Raw genomic sequence first — 25,037 nt, forward strand, 5'->3', positions numbered from 1 at the left:
AGAATAGTTTCAGATTTTTCGGAAAAGTCGCAAACAGTACAGACTCCTTCCTTCCTTCCTTCTTTTCTTTCCGTCCTGTCCCGTTCCTTTCTTACGCTCTTTCTCTCACTTTGTCTCCACATTTCTCTTTTGCTCTATCTCCACCTTTCTCTTTTTCAGCTCCTCCACTTCTCCCGCGCTGCTTTCTTATTTTTTCCGTAATTCTAGGGTGTCTCTCTCTCCACGTTCCCCTTACTATTCCTCCTCTCGCCAGCCCGGATTCAGAGGGTCCCTGGAGCTGCCAGTCCCCGATGTCTACCCCCAAACCGTCTGCGCAATAGAGGACCGCTTGCTGAGGTTCCCGGCGGAAGCACCTCGATTAGGAGGCTCCCCGACAACCCACAGCCCGGTCCTTCCCTCCGTAGCTCTCCCGAATCCTCACCCGAGACCACGGCGCACAGCGAGCAACGCGCCCCAGACGCGCGGTCTTCTGTTCCGTATGGGGTCCTGTAGCCCACCTTCTAACTCCAAACAGCACACGTCTGACCCTCGACGCTTCGCTGGATTTCTGCGTCAATTCCCTGCCTTTCTGTCCCTGGGGGAAACTTCCAGTATCTCCGACCCTCCCGCAACCCCATGGTCCTCACCTGGGTCCGGGGCGGGCAGCGGCTGTTCCCGGTACGCTCCGTACTGCCGGTAGGAGGTTCCATAGGTATATTCCGACTTGGGCGAGTAAGCGCCGGTGCCTGCAAGCCCGTTGAGATTGAACTGGTGGTGGTAGGTGTAGGGGTTCACGGTCTGGCCGTAGGGCTGGCCCGAGTAGTAGTCGTGCTGCGGAGCGCTGTAGTAGCCCAGGTCAGTGACAGAAGATTCGGGCAGGGTGGGCGAGTCCTTGGAGCCCGCATGGCAGCTAAGCGAGCTGGAAATATCGGTGAGGATGCTGCTGAGCTTGCGATCGAAGGAGCCACTCATCCTGGCAGGCGCCGCGCCACCCCGGGGCTGGCCTCGGCCGCCGAGCGCGGAACCTGGCAGTAGCGTGAGGGAGGCGGAGGAGCCAAAGAGGGGGTGTGTGTCCGCAAGGCGAGAGGAGGGTCTGGCAGCGTCTCGGGGGAGGGGAGGCCGAAGGGCGCTTAGACCCGCGCGGCGTTCGCGCGGTCGCTGTGCGGCTCCCGTCGCGTCCCAAGCTACAGTCAAATGCTGCCAGCTCCGCCCGGCCAGCCGGTTATAGACTCAATAGAGGAGTCGCGGAGGGAGGCTCCAGCGCTCTGATTGGCTGCAAGTCTTGCCTTCGAGGCAAAACATGCTCCTGCGCTCTTCTCTCTCCTCCATTCTTTGTTGTTACCAAAACACACACACACACACCAGACACCTTACACACACACACACACACACACAGACACACACACACACCACACACACACACACACTGCACACACACCTTAGCACCAACTCCTACTTCTGTGGATCTCCTGTCCCCCCTGCCCCAGATAAACCCTCCAGTGTCTCTGAATATGAATCAGTGATGCTCAAAACCCCCAGGATCATGTCATCAGTCTCTGTCTTCGTGGCTACAGGGTGAGGAGTGGGCTCAGTTACAATGGGAAGGAGAGGCCCTGCCCGTGGGTGTTTGTAGGGAAGTGGTCCAAAGTGATGTGTGTGTGTGTGTGTGTGTGTGTGCGTGCGCGCGCGCGCGCTGTGCAAATGACAGGAAGACAAATGTGCCTGAAGTGAGAAGGATTCAGGTCCATGAAAATGTTTTAATTTCCTTTAAAATAAGAAGAAAGGAAAAAAATTTTAAGTTGAAAATGTTTGAATACATGATATCAACATATTGTTTTTACAGCAAGGCAGTCATGAAATGTAATTTAAAAAAAAACTGTTTGTGGAGGAAGAGATCCATCAGGCAAATATACCTTGGGCTTAGGAAAGTCATAATTCAGCCCAGGGAGGATCCCATTGGAGAGGGCCTGGGGGGCAGGTATGTGTGGATTTAGGGGCTTCTGGGGAGGGCGGGGTCGTACAGCCTGCCTGTAGTGATATTAGAGTTATTTCTGAAACTATGTGTGTGCAGTTGCAGAGGCCGCGCAGGAGCCTGAGACCTGGGGTCTGCCTGAAGTTGAGTGGGGCGCAGGCTGGCTCTCTATGTTTCAGTAAGTATGGGGGCAGATACTGTGCATTTGGGATAGTACTGGGGATATGTGGGCATTTTTAGAGATCACGTGTATGGGACGAGTGTACTTGGGGTGTGTGATGTGAGGACTTCGTGTGTTCCATAGTATACTAAGGTGTATGTGAGTGCAGGAATGTGTGTATGAGAAAGTGTAGCAGTGTGTGTGTGTGTGGGGGGCGGAGTAGCTTGAAGTCTGAGTGGGGGACCCTGGACAGCACGTCTACGTGTGAATGTGTGATTGTATGCAAAGGTGTATAAAAATCAGCCCCTTCCCAATCCCCATTAACTGGGAACCCCATCCCCCAAAAAAGGTCCTGAGGAAGAGGCTCCTCTCCCTGGGGACCTCCAGCTCCTAGTCTTGTTTGGTCCACAAGACCACTACTCTAGGTCATCCAAGTGTTTCCCAATGCCTAGCTCATTTCTCCATTTCACTCTTAATTCTTCTCTCATCTTTCTTTGTAGGGAGGAGGGGCTCCTTCAAATCTCAGTTCCTAGCCACATGCAACCTTCACACGGGGCTACTCCTTCAATTCTGGCCCCTTTCCCTTCCCGGCCTGGCTAAGGCATCCCAAGACAGATAGTGCCAGCGCGCCACCTCGTGGTCACGTCTCGGCTCTGCAACTTTCCCAAGTTTCTTCGAGCCTCGAGAAGGGGTTTCCCTAGTAGACGCTGTCCGGCAGAAAAGTGTGCAGGGGGCTCTGTGCGCCTTTTCAAAGTCAGTCCCCCGGGCCAGGCTGCCAGGAGTTCCAAGCGCTTTGAGAGCTGCAATCGGCGGAGGCTGAGGTCCACAGTCCGTGTGGGCCAAGGGGCAGGAGTGCCCGCCAGGTCTGAGAGGCTCCAGAGAGACCTGGGCGTGGGAAAGGTGGGGGCGGGGGACAGGCGAGGGGAGCGCTATCTGTCTGTCTATCTCCGCGTCCCCCCAGCGCCTATTGCCCGCCGCTCGGAGCCCGTGGCGGGGCGAGTTGCCACCCGCTCTGGATGCCCTCTGTTCTGTTGCCAAGAGGGCGCCAAGAGAGCCTGCGGCATGGGGCGGGGGGCAGGTAGGGCACTGGGAGGGCCGGCTTCCTTTCTAGGATGGGGGGAGGGGCGAGAAGGCCTGCAGGACCTGCTTTGGAGCCCCAGCTCCCCACAGAGAAGGGACAGCATCGGACAAGCCCTTTTGCCATCATTCATTAATTCGTTCATGCATTCATTCATTTCTCAACTTATACCAAAAAGGGCCAGATGATTCAGAGATGGCAGAAAGTCTGCTTTCGTCATGGGGTCCTCATAGAAGCCTCACTCCTTCTCCCCCGTTCATTCCCACCCCTACCTGTGGCTCCTGAGTAAAATGGATGACCACTGGACTAGGAGTCCAGGAATCATGAAAGAGTGTGGTGGTGGTGGGTTACCTTAGAATAATCTCTATGCTCCATTCTGCTCTGAAAGTGTGTGAGTTCTCGAAATGGACTAAAACTTCAGCATTAGAAACTTAAATGAGCAATGAAACAATTGTTTGCTAATGTGAGGTTAACATCTGGTCTATTGCACGGTGTGTTCCAAGACACCAGTGACTGTATCTCTCTAGTTCACTGCTACCTTCCAGATACCGAGGGCAGATCTTGGCACACAGCCTCAGTGCTAATAGATGTTTGTTGAATGAATTTGTGAGACTCCCAAATACTGCAGAGGGGCTGAACCATCTTGGCTGAATAGGCTTACAGGGTTAGGAAAAGAGGAGGCATGGAGCAGGCACTGCCATCCAACTGCCCCACTCTAGGGTACAAGCAGGAGCAGCTTCCAGCATGAGGCCATGATGGCCTGAAAGGGGCCCGTCAGGCCAGCAGGACTGGAGCCACCAGCCACTGGATGGGCACCTGCCGACTCAGGATGCCGAGGTTGCTGGAGGATGCAGTTGGACCAGTGCCACCCATTGCACCTTGTCTGGGCCAACAAGATGAGCAGGTGTCAGCCTGACCAGAGTTCCTGCCCCTGGTAGAGGGGCGATGCAGGGTAGTCTGTCAAAGGCCTCCAGGAGGCTAGCGGGAGGGCAGTGCTGGTCAATGCCCAGGTCAGAGTTTGTTACCTGCCCTCTGCCTGGCATGAGAAAAGGTACCCCATTGAAACAAGTTGTTACCTGAAGCCCAAGTTTCATGCCGCTTGGGCACAGCCACAGCATCTGGGCTCACAGAGTGCCAGGTCTGTGGGGAGGAACTCAGGAAGGAGGATGGAACCCAGAGTGAGCAGACCAGCCCACTTCTCTCTGTTGCCTGGGGAGCTGGCACCATCTGGCGGTCAATGTGAGGAGGCCAGAGTCCATTTCCACTGGGAAGACCTGGGGAACCGGCCACATGTAGGGGCCCTATCTTCACACCTAGAAGAAATATTATCTTTATTTCTTTTAGGAGCCCTACAGCACTAACTATTGACTTTTTATCATCACCTTGCCTTACTCTGCAGCTGCCTCTTCTCCCTCCTTCCACCCATCCTTGTCCAGCTAGTAGCTCCTTCTCTTTGGTTTCTCGTTTGTAAATCAACAAGTGGATCATTAAGTGTCCTCTGAGATCCGTTCAAGCTCTGATGTCTTATGATTCTAAATTCTAGAACTCTTGTCTCTCAAGGGGATTCTCCTTTACCTTCTTGCCAACTTCCTTGGAGGTATACCCCAGGCCTTCAGCACTTCTTTTTGGGATCCTTCATTCATCCAACAAATCTTTTCTGAGACTGTACTATGCTAGGTGCTGTGGATGGAGTGATGAACAGGACAGATGCAATGTCCTCCTCCATGGAATCCAGGTCCAGTAGGAGAAGTGGATACATAAGCAGCCAATTTCACTACCATGGGATACGTACTGGGATAAGGGTAGCACGTGCCTACCTTGACAGCCTAAGAAGGCCCCAAACTCTTCATAGAGGCAGGAGGATATCTGAGACCCGAAGGATGTGTGGGACTTGGCCAGGAAAAGCAGGGATGAGGAGAAGGAGACGGTTCCCAGCCACAGAAAAAGCCTGTGCAGAGGCTCATGAGACTGATTGGGGCATAGCATCAGGGGAGCGGGGCCCAGAGGTAAAGCTGGAGTGGACCTGGGACCCACGAGCAGGAGAATGGGTTTCATCTAGAGGGTGCAGGGAACCGCTGAAAGATTTTAACTAGAGAAGAGACATGACTGGATTTTTCATTCTAGAAGGGTCCCTCTGGATGCTGTGTGGGGATGAATCAGAGGAGATGAGATTGGAGGCTGGGGGGCTACTGCAGAAGGCCAGGCAAGAGGGGGATTGGGTTAAGGAAGATGCAGTGTGGGTAGAGAGAAGTGGGTAGATTTAGGGCGAGTAGGAAGTCTAGCAATAGCACTTGGATGCTCGTAATAAGGAGAGAGGAAGAGTGGGAAATAGCCCCTAACTTCTGACTTAGGCAACTGAGTGGAAAGTTGGGACCATCTCTGGGAAAACAGAACACCAGGGAGAGGGGGAGCCTGATGGGGAAGAGGATGTGTCCTGTTTTTTTTTTTTAACTTTTTATTGGAATCTAACATACATACAGATCAGTGCAGAAATCATAATCGATGAATTTGCATACACACACAGCTGTGTAACTAACATCAGGGTAAGTACCAGTTGGAGAAACTACCAGCACTAAAGCCCCCTCGTGCTTCTTTCGGTTACTATTCCCCAAGGGTAAACATTATCTTAACCTCTAGCACCATAGGTCAGTGTTGCATAGTTTTGACTTTCATACAAATTGAAGTGTACGGTATACACTCTTTCATATCTGGCTTCTTTTGCTCGGCGTTATGTTTGTGAGATTTATCCATAGTATTGGAAAAATTTGTAGATCATTCATTTTCAGTACCGTGTGAGGTATTCTATCATATGAACATATCACTATTTATTTGATCTAATGTTTGGCTAGTTTCTAGTCTGGGGCCATCATGAATAGTGCTTCTTGTGCATGTCTTTTGGTGCACATACGTACACATTGCTGTTGGGTACCTAAGAGTGGAATAGTAGGCCACGGGGTGTGTGCGTGTTCAGCTTTAGAACGTACTGCCAAATAGTTCTCCAAAGGGGTTGTGCTAAGAGCTTGATTTTGACAGTGTTGAGTCTGAGTGTCTGAGACATCTAGGAGGCACTGTCCAGCAGGCAGTTGCTTACAAGGACCTGAAAAATCAGTAAAGAAGCTGGGATGGGAAATGTGACTTTGGGGTCATTGACATCTTGTGGTTTGTGAAGCCACAGATGTGAGTGAGATGGTCCAGGAAGGGAGGGGGAGAATAGAGGACACCTGAGAGAGAGAATGAGTGGCCAGAGAGGTGTGAGGCGATGCAGAGAGAGGTGTCCCTGTGCGGGGAGGGGGAACTGGGAGTGTTTCAAGGAGGTGGGAGTGGTCAGCAAGGTCAAATCCTGTTGTGGACATGTGATCTGGCCAAAATGAGGACTGAGATGTGCCCACTGGATGACATCTCCAGGAGACATTTGGTGATATCAGGAAGACAGGTTTGGTGGAGGAGAAGCTGGAGGGCTATTTACAGCTGGCTGAAGGGTGAGTGGGAGAGGAGGAGATGGAGAGAACAAGTGTAGGCAACTCTGTCTTGAAGTTTGGCTGTGAAAGGCAAGAGGGAGCAGAGAGGGCGGTAGCGGGAGGGTATTTGGCGTATCGAGAGGTGTGTGTGTGTGAATGTATTTTAAATGGGAGCGAGCCTGTTTCTATGTCAATTATAGCAGCCAGGAGAGAGGGGCGAATCAAGAGCGCCTTCCCTGAGTTGGGGGGAGGATCTGGAAGCCTGCCCAAGGGGTTAGCCTCGGAACAGATTCTCTCTTCCGTTGAGTCTGAGTCAAGAGCGAAGATGAAGTGAAAAGAGCTGGCTTTGACCGAGCACTCACTATGTGCCAGGCACAGCTCAAAATGTTCTACACATAGGAGTTCATTTGTTCCCGCCGCCACCCTATGGGGTGGGCACTCTCATTTCTGCCTTTTGACATAGGGGGAAACTGAGGCATAGAGAGCATAAGTACGTGGTGGATTTGAGATTTGAGCCCAGACAGTCTGACTCTTAACCTCTATGGAGCGAGCTGGTCTGCTTCCAGGTTTGGGTCAGAAGATAATTTGACCCAGCACCTATGCTAGACACATAGGTGTTTGCTATGCCATTCTCTGTACTTTTCTGGATGTTCGAAACATTTCAGAAATTGTTCAAGGTATTTTGGGGTTCCAATATGGGTGCATATGCAAAGTAGGTGTGAGGTTAATAGCTGAGGAGAGGGGAGATGGCGGGACCAGAGGTTTAAGGTGAATGGGAAAAGGTGAGCAAGGCTGAAGTGTAGCTGCAGCCACGGGGACTGGGAAGAGAACTGACTAGAAGACATGGAAGAATTTCTGGGGGGTGTCACACCTCTCTGTGGTGGGAGACCCTGAAGTTGTCGTGACCCCAGGAGGCATGGTGGGGGCCATCCGGGTGGTGGACTGCACTCCGGCAGGGCTCAGGGTCATCTATGGGCAGAAGGGTTTGCTTGGCAGACATTAGCAAAGGCTGCTCGTGTGGCTTTTAGGGGAGTCTAAGTTAGGCAGGGAAAGAAAGGAGGCGTGGAGCGATCAGTGAAGGAGTGGAGAAGAGGTCCAGGCTGGAGGACCCACGAGGAAAGAGGCAGGCAGCACGGAGATAATGGAGGGGGCACTCTTGGTGCCAGACAGCTAGAGGCTAGAATTTATTCAAAGTGCAGGAAAACAAAGAAAAATGGAAAATGAAGCCAGAGCGGGGAAAGCCACCTTATTTATAGGAGAAAAAAATATAAGAACTAATTGGACTTCTCAGAAACCATACAAGCAAGAACAAAGCTGAGTGAAATCTTTAGTGCTGAAAGAAAAAAAAAACCCATAGAATTTTGTATCCAGCGAAATTATCTTTTAAAAGTGGACATAAGTAAATAAAGACTATCTCAGGCAAACAAAAACTGAGGGAATTGTTGCCAGTAGACCTGTTTTGGAAGAATGTTTTAAAAAGGTCTTCAAAGAGAAGGAAAATTATATAGGTAAAAAACTCAGTTCTATACAAAGGAAGAAATTCAGAGAAGGAATTAATAAAGGTAAAATAAAATGTTTTTTCTTATTCATTGGTGTCATAGAAAACTGCTGATATAATAATAACAACGATTATTGGGTGATTATTGCTTATGGATAATTGAAATGAATTACAGCAAAGTTATAAGGAACAGGAGGGAGGAATAGGAAATATTCTGTTACGAGGTACCTGTACTAGCCGTAAAGCAGAATAGTGTTATTTGAAAATGGTTTCAGATTAGTTTAAGTGTATGTCACAAACTCTAGGGCAACCACTAAAAACATTTTTTTAGAAGAAGTATGCTTGGCATGCTAAGAGAGAAGAGAAAATGGCACTATATAAGATGTTCAACTAAAGTCAGAGAAGAAGAGGGGAAGATAAAAAGAAAAAGAAACAGAACAAATGCAATAAATAGAAAACAGCCACAAATATGTTGACTCTGTCAATTGTTAGCTCCATGGTTGCTTCATTGGAAGGGCTGATTCTTGGAGTATTCAACTCTACCATTTGCCATATCATTCCTAACTTGTTTTTGTAGCTCACTCTCTCCATATATATTTTTAAGTAAAAAAATCAAGATGGAGAGAAATGTATATAGTATGTTGCCAGTCATCTAAACAAAGGGGGAAGGGAGTATATTTGCTCATAAACAGTGAAAGGATAAACCATAAAATCAAAAAGCACCCACTATACATCTATCCCTAATGCATATAGATATAAATATCTTTATCAAAATATTAGCAAATAGAATTCAAAATTATATTAAAAATTTATACACCACGACTAGGTGGGATTTATTTCAGAGATATAAGGCAGATTCAATATTTGAAAATCAATCAGTATAATCCACCATATTAATAGATAAAGAAGAAAAATCACATGATCACAGCAATTGGTGCAAAAAAAAACATTTGACAAAATTCAACACCTATTCATGATGAAAATCCTCAGCAAACTAGGAGTAGAGAAATTTCCTCAACTTGATAAGGAACATCTACAAATAATCTAGCTAATATCATTCTTAATGGTGAAAGCCTAAATGCCTTATTCCTTAGATCAGGAACGAAACAAGGATATAGACTCCATTACTGCTACTTAACATAATGCTGGAAATTCTAGCTAGCTCAGTAAGGAAAAGAAAAGGAAGAAATAAAGCTGTTCCTATTTGCAGATGATGTATATTCTACAAAGAAAATACCAAGTAATTCACAAAAAAAAACCCTCCTAGAACTAGTAAGTGAGTTCAGCAAGGTCACAGGCTATAAGATCGACATAGAAAACCAAGAAGCAACCTAAGTGTCCATCGATAGATGAATGGATAAAGATGTGGCACATAGACACAATGGAATATTACCCAGCCATAAAAAAGAATCAAATCTTGTCATTTGCAACAACATGGATGGAACTAGAGGGCATTATGCTAATGAATAAGTCAGAGAAAGACTAATATCATATGATTTCATTTATGTGTGAACTCTAAAAAACAAAAGAAACAAACAAAAACAAACTCATAGATATAGAGAACATTAATGGTTACCAGATGGGAGAGGACTTGTGTAGATGGGTGAAAAACGGGAAGGGATTAAGAAGTTCAAATTGCCAGTTATAAAAACTGTCATGGGAATATAAAGTGCAGAGTAAGGAATATAGTCAATAATATTGTAATAACTATGTATGGTGTCACTAGACTTATTGGGGTGATCATTTCATAAGTTAAATAAATCACTATGTTATACACCTAAAGATAATATAATATTATCTGTCAACTGTAATTGAAAACTTATGAAAGTTTAAAAAATCAGTTGTACTTGTATATACTAGCAATGAACACATGAAAACTGAAATTAAAAACGATACCATTTACAACTGCTAACAAAAAAGGAAAGAAAAAGTTAACGGCCATGCCACCCTGAACAAACCTGATCCCATCTGATCTCGGAAGCTAAGCAGGGTCGGGCCTGGTTAGTACTTGGATGGGAGACCACCTAGGAATACCAGGTGCTATAGATGTAAAAAAATAAATAAATAAAAATAAAAAAGGGATTGTAAGCTGACAAGGTCCTTGCAATCTGTGAGGTCAACCAAGGGTTGCCTCTCCTGAAAAAAAAGAAAAAGAAAAGAGAAATGTGGAGGTATAAATCCAAGCAAACACATATAGGACCGCTGGTGCTGTCAACCTTGACATGTGGTTGACATTAATGGATCACTGTGATTGCATCACTCTGAGTGACAGCACTTAAGTGTGCAACTTCAGTGATTGTAATTTGAGCTTTAAAAGTCCACTTTTCTCTTAGCCTGTGGATGGAGACAGTGCTAGTCTAATTTTTAATGTGAATATTATGAGCACATTTTCTAAAAGTTTAGATAATGAAAATGAGAATGGTTGTAATATAATACAGTACCAATGATATCACCAGGGAAAAAGGGCAAAATGACTGTGTTATTTTAATGACAGATGGAAGGACATATACCACTGGATTGGGGAGATAAATAACCAAAACAGAGGACTGTACAATACATAGAAAAGAACTTGGGGTTGGGTACAATGAAATGGAGCTCTGAAGCATATTTGGAGAATTGCATATATGAAATCTCACAAATTCAGGATGAGACAGGCAAGTAATTCTAAATAATCAAAAGTTTTTCATCACCCCAAAAGACACCAATCCTTAGTCAGCAACCCTCAGTGTTTGCTGAATTAACTCAGGCATACCACACAAATGAGCACACATTATTATATTGTTCCCTTGATTGCTCTATGAAACTGAGTGAAGTTATATTTTTTGATTCACAGGTTGTAAAATGTCCTGTGGGAGAAAAAACGGGGAAGTTTTGATAACACATGTCTTGGCCTCTGACAGTGGAGAGCTGATTTTGTCATATCTTACCAACAATCATGCTTTTTGCATGCTATTTCAAGTCTGAATAATGGCAACAAAAAGATGTTCCCCCTAGCTCCTAGGCACTTTGATTTGGAAAATGGAGTTTCGAATGGTACTCTTTATTTCTATGAAGATTTTAATGAATCCACCGAAAACAGAAAACAAAAGGTTATTGATGTCTTATTCAAATACAAACCAATCTTGCTCATCTATGATGCATATTCAGCAGACAAGACAAATGCAAATTTTAGCAAATTCCACTTAGACTATAAACTTTTTACCAAAAAATAGAAATGGTCTTATCTGCTAAACGACCTGTACATCCTGTGCACAATGCTGCTAAAAGGAATATGGTTCACTTAGGCTTTCATAATGAATGTTTTTAGTCACTTTTCAGTTACCTCAAACTGCGCTGAAGCTTTTAATGAGATTATTGACTTTCTATAAAGGGAAGGAGATCCTCCTTAGCCATGTGCCTACAAGATGACTAGCAGTGTTGCTGGCCACGACAAAGATATAAAATGTCAACCTGCTATAAAATCATATTTTTAAAGAGTGAGATAAAAAGAATTCCCCTCTCTAATTTGGAAGTACATTAAAGATGAGACTGGAGAAAGTGATATAATAAAACAGAAATTTATATACTGTTTCTCTAAAACTCTTTGATGATCTTTGGAGAGGCCATAAGGAGCCTCGAAAAGGATGAAATGACTGCATCTGAATTGTTCCATGTCATGTGTAAGTTGTGACAAAAACTCACACAACTCCCCCTCAAAAAAACAACCAATCCAAAAAACAAAAACAAAAACAAAACAAAACAAAAACCAAACCAGACTTATATTTTGGAAATAAGATTGGTTCAGAACGCAAAAAAAAAAAAAAGTCACCAGAAAAGGATAGCCAAATTAAACAAAACTTTCTTAATTTCTTTACTAAAACTGTACTTTATTTAAAATCTATATTAGTCTGTGTTCTCTAGAGGAACAGAACCAGTAGGAGAGATATAGATATATAGATAGATAGATAAATAGATGGATGGGTGGGCGGATGGATGAATGGATGGATGGATGGATGGATGGACGGACGGACGGATGGATGGATGACAGAGATACATATCAATCTACATATATACATAGATAGATTTATTTATTTATTATAAGGAATTGGCTCACATGGTTATGGAGGATTAGAAGTCCCAACATCTGTAGACAGCAAGCTAAAGACCAGAAAATCCCAGCCTGATATTTCAGATCTTCAACAGATTGGATGAGGCCCACCCACATGGGGGAGAGCAATCTGCTTTTCTCAGTCTACTGATTCAAATGTTAATCACATTCAGAAACACCCTCATGGACACACCCAGAATTGTGTTTAACCAAATATCTGGGAACCCTATAACCCAATCCAGCTGACACATAAAATTAATCATCACAGAATCCAACTTCGATCTCACCAGTCCAAATTACCTTCTGTGCTTCAAAATCATTTTCCCTGAGAAAGAAGTTAAACTTCTGATGACATTTGAGTATTTAAAAATGATAGATGTTTTAGGCATGGACCATCTATGTGATGAATTTCTAGATGCAAAGGACCTGATTGATAAGCAGCTAGTCTGTATATACAAAATGGTTGGACATTTTTGAAGAGCTGTAAACTAATTTCCACAAGTTGAAAGACCTGCTGTTGCCAGTAAGTAAACTCCTAAGTATTCTATGCTCAAATGTTTTTATTGAGAGGCTTTTTAGTTCAATGTCAGCACACTGGACTGACACAAGTAATCAGTATAATGTGGGCTTGATAAGAACAGAGCTGTAGGTCAAAGTGAATTTTCTGTTTGACGGTCTTCAGTTTCACCACTGCATAAAAGGCTAGAAGCTGTCCTAAATAAAGGCCGCAGGCAGTTCAGAAAGTATTATTGGAATAGAAAACAGAGAGAGTCAAATTATCCTACCATGTCATGGGACAGAAAGAAATAGGTCATTGCTCTTTTTAAAAATTAAATATAAATAATATCTGTTTAATTTGTCCTACTGTATTTACGTTCTCCTTTTAAATAGATTTACATTTATGTATTTTAAGAATATGAAATAATATAGCTCACAGAATGTAAATGTCCAATAAAGAGTTTTAAAGAGTTAAAATATGTTGAATCGCTATGTAGTACTTCTGAGGACATGACGTGGGGGAGCGGTGGCGGCTGCCGCTTTAGGGCAGGGCTTGGGGGGGTCGCAGTTGAGTCCTGCCAACCCCCACCCCCAAGAGCACAGTGGACCGGGTCTTTCTCTCCTCGCACTGCCTCAGCCAGAGAGAGTTATGCTACCAAGAAAGAGCCAGAGAGAAGGTGGCAAGAATTAAGGAACAAAGCCTGGAATGAGGTAGGAGTCAGGGACAGAGGGAACAAAAGGAAAGGAATTAAGAGGAAAACAAGAGAGAAAGAGAAAGTATGGACAGAGAGAAAGAGAATCATTAAAGAAAAGTGAGGAATGAAGCAAGAAGAAATCCCAGCTCTGGAACAGAGAAGCCTGCCTGGGAATCAGACACCCCCACCTTGGGAGCCGGGTCTGGGTCCCCCCGTAAATCTCTTCCTGTTGGTACCACAAACACTGAGGGACACACCCATTCCCACCCGAATCCTCCATCCTGCTGCCGAAAGTCCAGGCCTTCGTTTTAAAAGGTATATGTCAGTAAAATGGACAATGGTGTTCAAGAGAAGCTACGAGAATATAACTCTGCAGAAATTTCTCCTCTTTTATTGTTTAATCTCTGTGTAAACACAATAGGGCACCACTAAGCCTCAAAACCAGGTCTATTGTGCTGACAAAAGTTAAAATAAATTGAGAGGTTTAATTAAAAGAAAAGAAAAAGAAAAGCTATCAAGCTACAAAAAGACGTGGAGGGAGACATTGGCGGAGAAAAATAGCGTAGATGATAGAGGCTTTGTTTATCCCTCTTGTGACCAAATCAAAGCTGTGACAGAAACACGGAGCAAACAGCAAGAAAAGTCGCCTGGAATCTAGATGAACAGAAGCACTACAACTGGGGAGAGAAATAATTAATCAAGGTAGGATGCAGCAAACATGCGAAGCTGCCCAGTCCCTCGTGGCTGAGTGGAACAGAGGCTATGGCAGTGGCAGATGCCTCTTAAAAGGGCTGTGCCCGCCAGCGGACTTTCACGGAGATGGTCCTGCTCGCTCTGAGCACCAGCACCGAGTCGACTGTGTAAGGGCACCAGGGACTAATAGTTGGAGTGAGGGCCAGAGGTGAGGCTCTCTCTCAGGCAGAAGTGCTGGCTGGTCCTCTGTCGAACCCTCCCCCATTCCCAGTGTGTGGACGCAGCGCCTCCATAACTGAGACGTCATCAAACTGAATAACAGAGGTTGCTTTGCCCAGAATATTCCCTGAAACTCCGCCTCTTCCAATTCGCAGCCCCACTCAAGCCACATCCAGTTGTGTCCTTGGTGAGTCCAGTGCTCTTTGCTGAGCAGTGCCAAGATTCACACCAGTGACAGCTGGCCTCGGTTTTTGGTATGGTTTCTTAAGGGAGCTATAACCACAGCATCTGTGGATTGCTTGCTGAATCTTAACAGGTGGCCCCAGAGGGACACAGGCAGGGGCTAAACTTGGCCTGCAGCAGAACCTCTCTCAGGACTGTGTCACTGGACACCTACTACACAAAGCCACGCTAATAAGGCCAGGAGATTTAGAAGCTTTACTTAGTACATAGAAACAGACAAAGAAAGGGAGCCAAAATAGGAAGATAAAGAAGCATGAGAGAACAGAACAGAGATCCAGAAATAATAGAGTCAAGAAATCTAACAGATGCAGAGTTCAAAATGCTGGTTATAAAGTTGCTCAATGAAATTAAAAGATGTGTAGATGAATTCAGTGAGAATTTTAACAAGAGATAAAAAAACATAAAAATGGAAATGGAAATTATAAAAGAGAACTAGTCATAAATGAAGAACACATCTGAGATGGAGAGTATATTAGAGGGAATAAAGAGAGTGGATAAAGAAGAGGATCAAACCACTGATATAGAGGACGGGAAAGCCAAGGACACTCAATCAGAACAGCAAGAAAAAAGAAGCGAAGACTATAATAATAATTTAAGGAGCCTATGAGACACAATTAAATGTAAAAATATCCGTGTCCTGGGGGTACCTGAAGGAAAAAAACTTGAAGAGCTATTTGAAGAAATAATGGTGGAAAACTTCTCTAACTTCCACAACCCCAGGAAGCTCAGAGAGTCTCAAAAAAGATGAACCCAAAGAGGCCCACATCAAGACACATCATAATTAAAATGCCAAAGGTTAAATACAAAGAGAGAATATTAAAAGCAGCAAGAGAAAAGCAATTGGTTACCTACAAGGGAGCACCCATAAGACTGGCAGCTGATTTCTCAAAAGGAGCTATGCAGGACAGAAGGGCTTGGCACAAAATAGTCAATGTGATGAAAACCCAGGATCTACAACCAAGAATACTTTATCCAGCAAAGCTATCATTTAGTCAAAGGACAGATAAAGAGCTTCCCAGACAAAAATAAGCTAAAGGAGTTTATCAACATTAAGCCAATATTACAGGAAACATTGGAGGAACTTCTTTAAGAAGGAAAAACATGTATCAAAAACAAATAAATAATGATAATAATTACATTCCTATTAACAAGTACCTTAAATGGAAAAGAATTAAATGCTCCAATCAAAAGATAGAGTGGCTGAATGGACAAGAAAACAAGACCCCTACATATGCTGCCTACAAGAGACTCACTTCAGATTAAAAGACACACACAGACTAAAAGGAAGGGAATGAAAAAAGATATTGCCTTGATGGACCTAGAGGGTATTGCACTAAATGGAATAAGTCAGATAGAGAAAGATAAATATCACATGATTTCACATTCATATGGAGTCTAAAGAACAAAATAAACAACAACGAAAATAAACTCATAGATACAGAGAATATTTTGAGGGCCACTAGATGGGAGGGGTGTTGAAGGGATGGCAAAAAAGGACAAAAAGATTAAGAAATACAAATGGAGGTCTATGGCCATGCCACCCTGGACAAGCTCGATTTCGTATGATCTCGGAAGCTAAGCAGGGTCGGGCCTGGTTAGTACTTGGATGGGAGACCACCTAGGAAGACCAGGTGCTGTAGGCTTTAAAAAAAAAAAAAAGGAATACAAATGGATAGATACAAAATAGACACGGAGTGTGAGTTATATAGATCTCTAATCACGATGCTGTACAACTGAAACTAATGTATTATTGTATGCCAACTATAACTGAAAAAACTCATTGAATCGTACAATGTAAATATGAGCAACTAATTGTCTATTATATTTCAATAAAACCAGAAGAAAAAAAGAGTTAAAAGAAATTTATAAAATATCAGAAGACAAAAAGAGATGTTATAAAAATATTGTATTTTCCCTCACATATATTACTTATTTAATTGGCCTTACTATCCATCAGTAGTAATTGCCTCTTTTAACTAATCTTATTGTTTTGTTTAAATAGCAATATTTATGGGCCAGAAAAGTAAATAATAGAGAATAACATAAAATTTCAAATAAGTACTTATTTTCATATTTTTATGTTAAAGTTATAAAACATATATGTTATATAGGATATTATTTGTGCAAGCATAAGTGTGCATGCGTGTGTGTGTGTGTGTGTGTGTGTGTGTGTGTGTGTGTCTGGTGTGGCCGTGTCCCAGATTGGCCCTCTAAAAAGTTGGTCACAATGAGTAAGAGGCTTTGCTGCCTAATGAAAGACAGGGCACCCTCCCCCCTGGAGCTCACCTCACAGAGTTCAAATGATGTCAGCAGGTCCACCGTGTTGCTCAGCTTTCTGTGATTCCCTCTCCCAGCTTGTGCTTACATGATCCTCACCCAGCAGTTCCAGCTAGGAAAGCACTTCCCCAGACTCAGTGCTGGGAGTGAGTCTCTGCAGATGCCCTTAACTACTTGCTGCGTCCAAAGGGAATGGCCAAGCCTGGGTCCTGTGCTCGCCTCAGAGTGGGAGGGAGGCTGGAGGGAGCCCGGTCTCTCAAAGGAGCCAGGTCTCTCAAACACAAATTGAAAGAGTGGAGAAGTGGCTCCCTAAAGGGAAACCGAGGTGCTCTTACCAGAAGAGAGAATAGATGCTGTGCAGGCAGAAGCATCCTCAGCTGTCCATTACCCTGTGGGCAGGGAGCCAAAGTGCTTTCCGCTAAATTGTTTTGGGCCACATCCCTAGAGCCAAACAAACATGCATCCACTTTATCACTTACCATATTATATCGAGATGATCTATTGATGTGTCTCTCTTACGGGTTGGACAGAAAGTTTCTGAAGGACAGGGATTGTGTCTGATTCCTGCTCCACCCTCAGTGCCTGACTCAGCCAGGATATCTCAGGATGCCCGGGATCTCGCTCTTGCTTTCAGCTCACATTTCCTTGCACAAGTTCTTCCACTCTTATGCCTTTACATCTATAGCTCCAGCACAAACCTCCCGCTGAGTCCAGAGCTGGGAAGGCTGCTATCTTCTGGACACTCTAACTTGGATGTCCCACAGGGGGCTCGCACTCCACCTGTTGGAAGTCGAACTTGCCATCTTCATCCCTAAACGTTCTCCTTCACTGCTTCTCTTCTCAGCAACGGCACCATCGGTCACTCAATTTACTCTCCTCTCATTTGCCCATATCGGTCATTCCCCAAGTGTTATTGATCCCACCTCCCAAATACCTCTCAATCCTTCTGGCCTCCCCATCTCACTGCCCTATGCTGCCCAAGCCTCAGCATCCCTCTACTGACATGCAGCAGATGTCCTGCTCCAGGCTTCCCTCAGCCTGTCCCTCCTCTGTAGCTGGACCCCAGCTTGAAGCCCTTTGCTGCTTCCCATCAGTTTCGCCTTCACTTTCAAGCTCACGCCAGCAACACTTAGGCCCTGAAAGCTCCTGGCCCTGCTGCTCTGCCCAGCCCTGCAAGAGCCTTGCATTCCCTAGGGGCCTGCCTTGAGCACACCCCGCTCAGTGTCTGTCCTTCTTTAGGTGCGAACTCCTTCCTGTCCTTGGAGCAAGCTCAATTCCAAGCAGCCCTCCGTGATACACAGTCTATCTGCCAGCTGAAAGCCTTGCCTGTGAGCATCTATAGCTCTCTGTGCTTTTCTCATTCCTACCTTCCATCCCCTTGTATTCATTCATTCCTTTTTTCCATGGTGCATTTGATGGTGTGTCCACTATTGTATTTTACAGCAATTTGACTTCCTGTAGTAAAGCTTAGACAGGTGGTCTCTACTTACTCGTCTTTCTCTCTAGGCTGTGAGTGCCCAGAGGCAGGGATGACATCCTTTTCTCAGTGACTCTAGCCAGAGTTTATCACAGGGTTGGCACATAGTAGGTGCTCATCAATTGTTCAATGTGTGAATTCGTGGACCAGTTACAGCAGAGGTTGGTGAACTTTGTAAAGGGACAGATAGAAAATATTTTTGCCGTTGCAGGCCATCTGGTCTCTGTTACAACAGGAAAGCAGCTGTAGACAATACATAAATAAAATTGTATTTACAAAATCAGGGGCAGGCTAGATTTAGCTTGTGGACTGTAGCTTGCCAACTTGTGAACTACAGAATGAACTTCCTCCTAGCGCTTGGGTCCAGTTCCATGCCCCGCCCCTGTTCATCTCCAGTGAAAAACCTTCTGCTTTTTGTTCTAACCAGTTTCCCTTCTCAGCCCTGCCCCCCATGGCCCTTCCCTCCATCCCCAGTCTTACCCTCCCGCCCCTTCCCTGGATGCTCCACACTCTCCTGTGCCTCATCTTCTCTTTCAGGCTCACAGCTACCTGTGGATCTCAATCCAGCCTCCTCCAGCCCAGCCACCACCCTCCCTCACTCCCGCATTGGCGCAGAGACCAGCCCTTCCGACAAAGGAACAAAAAGCAGATACTTGTTATGAATAGCACTTCCTTAGCTGATAAGAAACATTTAGTTTGCAAAACATGTTTACCCACATTATTCCGCTCTTGTCAGCCCCTGCCTCTCTTGTTTGTGGCTAGGTTCTCTGAGGACTTTCCCCCAGGGGCTCGCCCTCCTGGTCCCTACCCTGGCAGATGCACAGGATGTCAACCAGCAGTGCTGGTCCCCAAGAAGGTGGGCACTTGGAAGGGGTTCGTTGCCTCCTTAGAAAACCAGGGAAAGGCAGACATAGAAAGGCATGGGAGATTTCGTTTCTTGGTTGGAAGTGGGGAGGAGAGAAGACAAATAGCTAAGGACCGCCTGTGCCCAGCCCCTGGCCTGAGTTTGAGTTCCTGTGGTTAGGCAGGTGGCAGAATCATTTATGTGAGAGACTTGAGCCTCTGAGCCCAGATGCAGCTCCTGTGGGGCCCACATGTCTAAACTGAGCACTGCCCTGGCACCCCAAGGACTGGCAGTTTGGGAAGCACTGAGCGACAGCACCTGGAAAACACACTGGTGTTCTCCCAGGGCCCTATCAAGGGCCCTTCGAGTGGCTTTGTGGGCAAAGGTCCTCAGCTAGGAGGCTGGCGCAGGGGAAGAGAGTGACATGAGATTAGCCGAGCACCTGCTGCTATGGGAAAGGTTTGTGGTCACTCATGGGCTTCCTTCGAGGGCTCCAGAGATCCTTCCTGTTCTGAATAAAAATTGGGTTTTGTGACTAAGGAGGAAAGGGCAGGCAGCAAATGATTTCACCATACCTGGAACACTTCTTTAGGTGCAAATTCCTTCCTGTCCTTGGAGACCAAGGGACAGAAAGAAGGGGACATTTGAGAAGTCACCATTTGTTTTGCAGCTGGCCTGGAGGGTGAAGATAGGACAAAGAGGTAGATTGGGTAGAGGCAGCTATAAAAACTGGGCCTAAGGGAGGAAGAAAGAAAGGCTATAAACATCAGTCAGGCATGGAGAGGCAGAGCCACAGGATGCCAGAGCCAGAGGTGCCCCTGATTATATAGATGGGGAAAATGAGGCCCAGAGAGAGATCGCAACCTTCCCGAAGTCACATAGTGATGTCTCCAGTCTCCAGGCCAGGCATTTCCCTGTATTAAAGCTGCTGAGCTCACTGCAGCCCTTAATGACCAGCCCTTAATGACCAGTAGGGCTTTCCAGGCCCCTCAGAGCCACTTGGAATCTGCTCTCATTCCTCTGAGGAGAAAGAGGTCAGGTTTCTTCAGATGCACGGAGAAGCAGGTGCAAATGACCCATCCTGGAACAAACCAAGTAATATAATGTATTTTGAAGTGGGGAAGAGCCAGGCAGATAGACAGATAGAATTCCTGGCCCTTCCTCAGGCTGACTTTCCTCTCTGAGTGAGGGGAGGGGAACCCTCTCATTCTCTGTCTGCCTTGAGGACAAGAACAAATAGGAGGAAAACATAAAGGTGAGACCGCAAGTAGGATTTTCCAAGGAGCAAAGATGAGGGAGGAATCTCTGTTCTTGGAGGTTTTAAAAAATGAGAGAAATCTGCCTGTTTGTGCTGGAAAATAAGTTGGTATGGCCTGGAGGCAGGAAGAGGACCAAGGTGGCCCCTGGATCAGTCTTTATAGCTACAATCCCAAGAGATTGGCCATGGGGAGAAGGGCCATGCTGGACCCTGACCATGGACTGCAGTTATCTTAATTGCCACCAGGTGGCAGGCCTTCCCATTTTTAAATGGATGGGAACTGGCTGCTGGGAAATCAGATTGGCTGATGAATTTGTTTACTCATCCATCATTTATTCATTCATGGTTTTTATTCCCCAGGCACTTTGAACTCCTTCTATGCACCAGCAGGCCTTGTGCTGGGTGTGAGGAGGAAACAAGAGTAGCCAATATAAGGTCTCTGTTCTAGGCCCCTAGCACAACTCCTCTCCACTCAGCAGCTGGTCATATGCCCAGGCCGGGGTCCCTAACAGTACCCCCATGTGTGTGGGGCTGGACTGCTGCCTGGGTCTGTTCCCACTGCAGTCACGTGGAATGGTGCCCCTTGCCCTTTCTTCTGCAGTGAGAGCCAATGGGCAGTGGGCCCTGAGCGAGGTTTGGATTACCTCCCATTACCTTCCAGGACGCCCACAGCAGGTCTCAGGTGTAGCCACACAGCAGTCCCTGGGGCTGAGGTTTTCTCCATCTCTGTTCCTTCTCCAGACAGGCCCAACCTCAAACCGCCAGTCTCCGCTCCCCCCTCCCCCCCACACCTTCCTCTCTTCCTCCCTCACCTCTGCTCTGTTCTGGCAGCCTGTCTCAGAAATGTCTATCCAGAGAGCAGAAAGTGGGTGTCTGGAGCAGACTCAGGTCCCCGGTCCCAGGTCCCAGGGGCCCTGGGGCTGCGGTACCTTTTCTGCCCTCCTCAAATTTCCTCCCACCCCAACCCCATCTCCTCTGGGCCCCAGTGCCAGTGTTCGCTGCCAGAGCATGTCTCCCGTGTGCTGGAAGCATCCATGTCTTAGCTCTTTACTCCATCTCCACCTGAGGTATAGCCTTAGGAGAGAGGAGACCCCACCTTGTGTATCATCAAAGCCCCAGGACCTGGCACAGTGCCTGGCACATAGTAGGTCTCAACAAATGTGGGCTGAAACATTCAGTGAAGATGGCCCCATGGAGCCACAGGAAGGCAGGGCAGGCAGGGGTAAACCTGGATGCTAAGAACACACCTGAGAGTGTCCACGTGCCCAAGTAACTGCGCTGAATTGAATCGGAGGACCCCGTGGGCCCACCTCAGTGAGGACCGCAGGAGCCTCAGTCTGTTTCTTATGCATTGCATTGGGGTTCAGGACCCAGCAGGGGTGGGGCAGCACCCGCTGGGGTCGCTCTTTGTACTGGGCCCCCAGATGGCTTCCTTGGCCAGCAGCCACGGAGCCCTGTCCCTCTGGAAGGGTGCCAGCCACTGCTCTGCCTTGTTTCCCTCTCCCCTCTTTTGCCCCAGCTTCCCTGGCAACTGGGAACGTCCTCTCTCAACCCAGGCCTCATGCCTTCTGACTCACGGTGCAGCTCAGCTGGAAAGCATCTGGCCATGCCCATGGCCTTGGCAGCTGGCCCATTTGCCCTGCGTGAGGGGCTCCCTCCCCTCGGACCTTCTACATAGTCTTCCATTAGGATATGTCTGTTGAAAACTTCCTCATCCCCAAGAAAATCCCCTCTGATAGATGAGGGTGGCAAAGCACCCCACCCCCAGTGCTCCATGCCAGGTGGAGTGGGAGACCCAGTCTTATCAGCTCATCACATTCCGAACATTCCCCATGGGTGGGGGAGGGGGTAGCCAGCAGAGGAGACTGCTGCTTGACTGGATAACTTGCATCTCAGTTTGCTCCTTTCTCTCGACCCTGGCCAGGACCTCGGACCACAGGCTCAGATTCCCTCCATGGGCCTCCCAGGCCCTTGCACCTTGGACTCATGTCTAACTTCTTACTCTTTTCTTTTCTGGCCTGTTCTGTTCTTCCTTTCCCTCCATTTTCTCCTCTCTCTCTTAGCTCTCTCCTCTCTGTCATCCCTAGAGTTAGTTGTAGGAAGTGGGGAGACCAGGCCAGGGTTCTCTGCTGGGACTTTGTCTCTATTCTAAGCATCCAAGAACTCTGGATTTGGTCTGGCCCCAGCTCGGCACCACCTCCCTGTGTGTCTTGGGTCCAGCACTTGCCTTCTCTGGCCATGGCTCCTCCCACCCTTTGGAGCCCTGGGGTCCTGGGGTCCAAGTCCTTGACCTCTAAGGCCCTTACAGGCTGATGGTCTGGGACCCACCTGGAAAAAGTTTCTCAAAGCCTTTTTCTAAATGGCACAGGACTAGAAGTGAGGGTCAGCTTGTTCACCTGCCTCCCACGTCCACCAGCTCTGAGCCCCTTTCCTCTCTTGCTGAGGGAGGGGCTGCCTGCCCATCCAATTTACATAGCATCTTTGGGTATTGGGGCCAGTACTTGGGCAAAGTTGTCTTGTTCCTGAAACACTTACACACATCCCTTTGTCCTCTGACCACCTCTCAAATCTTGACCACAGAGCAGTGGCTGCAGAGTGGCTAGGATCCAGGAAACTCGAGTTCTAATTCTGATTCTGCCACTAACATGCTGTGTGACTTGAAGCTAGCTACTACCCTGCTCTGAGCCTCAGCTTCCCTGAGGAATGTGGAAATGTCCTGATGGCCTCATATTCCAGAGCCAAAGGGAAACACCCAGTGATCCCTTAGACTACACTGAAGTTTTGACCAGGTTTTGATGGAGGACTGGAGGGGACTCATCATGGAGATGTTCCCCTTTTGCAGACAAGTCTGTTTTGTTTTTTGAGTGGGGAGCAGGCCACACCCAGGGTCTCCCTGCCCCTCAGTGGTCCCCAGATCATTCTCTTATCAGAAAAGTGTGTCCAAAAAAGTAGTATGTTGTGGAGTATCTACATGCACACACACACACACACACACAGAGCCAATGTCAAGCTTAATGGTGAAATACTGAAAGCTTTTCTACTGAGATCAGGAACCAGACAAGGATCTCACTGTCACTTCTTTCCATCACTACACTGAAGTACCAGACAGGGCAATAAGACAAGAAAAAAAGTTAAAGAAGTATAAAGAAAGAAATACAACTGCCAATCTTCAGATGACATAATGTTGCACAGAAAAAAAAAAACAAAAAAGTCCAAATATACAAACTATTAGAATAAATAAATGAATTTAGCAAGGTCACTAGATACAAGATCAGTATAAGAAATCAAATGTTCTTCACTGTATTACCAGTGCACAATTAGGAAAAGAAATTAGAAAGACGACACCATTTATATACCATAAAAGTATTAAACACATACCTAGAAATAAATCTAACCAAAAAAGTGCAAGATCACTCAATAACACAGAAAACTACAAAACACTGAGAGAGACTTTAAAATACCTAAATTAATGGAGGAATATAGCATGTTCATGGATTGGAAGACTCAATATTATAAAGATATTAATCCTCCTGCCGGTGTAAGAAAAGTCCAAACCTGTAGAGAATTTTTATGAGTTTATTTAAGCCAAACTGATGACAATTGTGGGGAAGTAAAATCTCAACAAATTGAGAAAATGCTCCAGAGAATGGCAGTTTTATTGCTCATTTTATACATGAGAAGCAAAGGAGGAGCTGTAAAGAAGGTTACATGAAATCCATTGGTGGTAGATTAAGCGGGTAGGAAAAAGCAAAGTGCGGAAATCTTTAGGAATGGATAAAAAGTAAAATAGAGAAACACACACTTTGTTTATATTGGTGGGTACAGGATAGTTAATAATTAACATTTATAGCACATAGAGATGGTATTCAGGGAACAAGATAGCAATGAGAGAGAGGTTCTGTGGTCTCCTGCTCTGGTGCAGTGGGTGTGCCCTGAGGGGTCCGGAAAAAGGAGAGTACTCTAATGTTTCAAGGGTATGTTATCCTAGATGCAAAAGACAATAGGCTTACTTAAGGTAAAGACTGACTTTTGTTGAGGAAGCTACATGCCCAGGCTCTAACTACATGCCATGATCCATTTTTAGTTCAGACCATCGTATGTGGTTCCTTTTGGTCTCTGAGTTTGTGAGGTCCACCATGCAGGCTTCCCCTGAGCTTATTGGTTTAGAATGTGGCCCCTTTTTTGGTCCACACTCTCCAAATCAATGTATAGATTCGATGCAATCCCAATCAAAATCCTAGCAGGAATGTGTGTGTGTGTGTGTGTGTGTGTGTGTGTGTGTGTACTGACAAGTTGACAAATTCTAAGTTTTGACAAATTTACAAATTTGTTAAAATCCGTAATAACAATTGACTAGCCAAGACTCCCTTGAAGAAGAACAAGGCTGGAGTGGAGGACTTCTAGCATCAGGTATTAAGACAGGATGGTATTAGTGCAAGGATAGAGCAGTAGAACAAAATAGAGATCCTCGAAACAGATCCACACAAATATGGCCACTTGCTTTTTGACACAGATGATACTGCCATGTTTTACTGGGAAAAGAATGTTTTTTTTTTCAATAAATGGTGCTGGGTCAATTGGATATTTATCTAGAAAAAAGG

General features: G+C 45.9%; 1 protein-coding gene and 2 non-coding genes across 3 annotated transcripts in view; 2 read left to right on the forward strand and 1 right to left on the reverse strand.

The window, feature by feature from the left end:
- The window catches only part of DLX3 (distal-less homeobox 3), a 7,934-nt gene extending 6,681 nt beyond the window's left edge, over nt 1-1,253 (reverse strand). The window contains exon 1 of the mRNA XM_039846285.1: nt 627-1,253. Coding sequence (XP_039702219.1) covers nt 627-951 — 325 coding nt within the window. The 5' untranslated portion in view covers nt 952-1,253. The remainder of the gene's footprint in view (nt 1-626) is intronic.
- An 8,822-nt stretch (nt 1,254-10,075) lies between these two features.
- On the forward strand, nt 10,076-10,194 carry LOC120589009 (5S ribosomal RNA). Its single transcript, XR_005649365.1, has one exon. It is a non-coding gene; the product is annotated as a 5S ribosomal RNA (ribosomal RNA).
- A 5,910-nt stretch (nt 10,195-16,104) lies between these two features.
- LOC120589010 (5S ribosomal RNA) lies at nt 16,105-16,223 on the forward strand. Its single transcript, XR_005649366.1, has one exon. It is a non-coding gene; the product is annotated as a 5S ribosomal RNA (ribosomal RNA).
- The last annotated feature ends 8,814 nt before the right edge of the window (nt 16,224-25,037 follow it).

The sequence above is a fragment of the Pteropus medius genome, unplaced genomic scaffold (genome assembly GCF_902729225.1).
Source record: "Pteropus medius unplaced genomic scaffold, Ma_sr-lr_union100, whole genome shotgun sequence".
Classification (NCBI taxonomy): Eukaryota; Metazoa; Chordata; class Mammalia; order Chiroptera; family Pteropodidae; genus Pteropus; species Pteropus medius.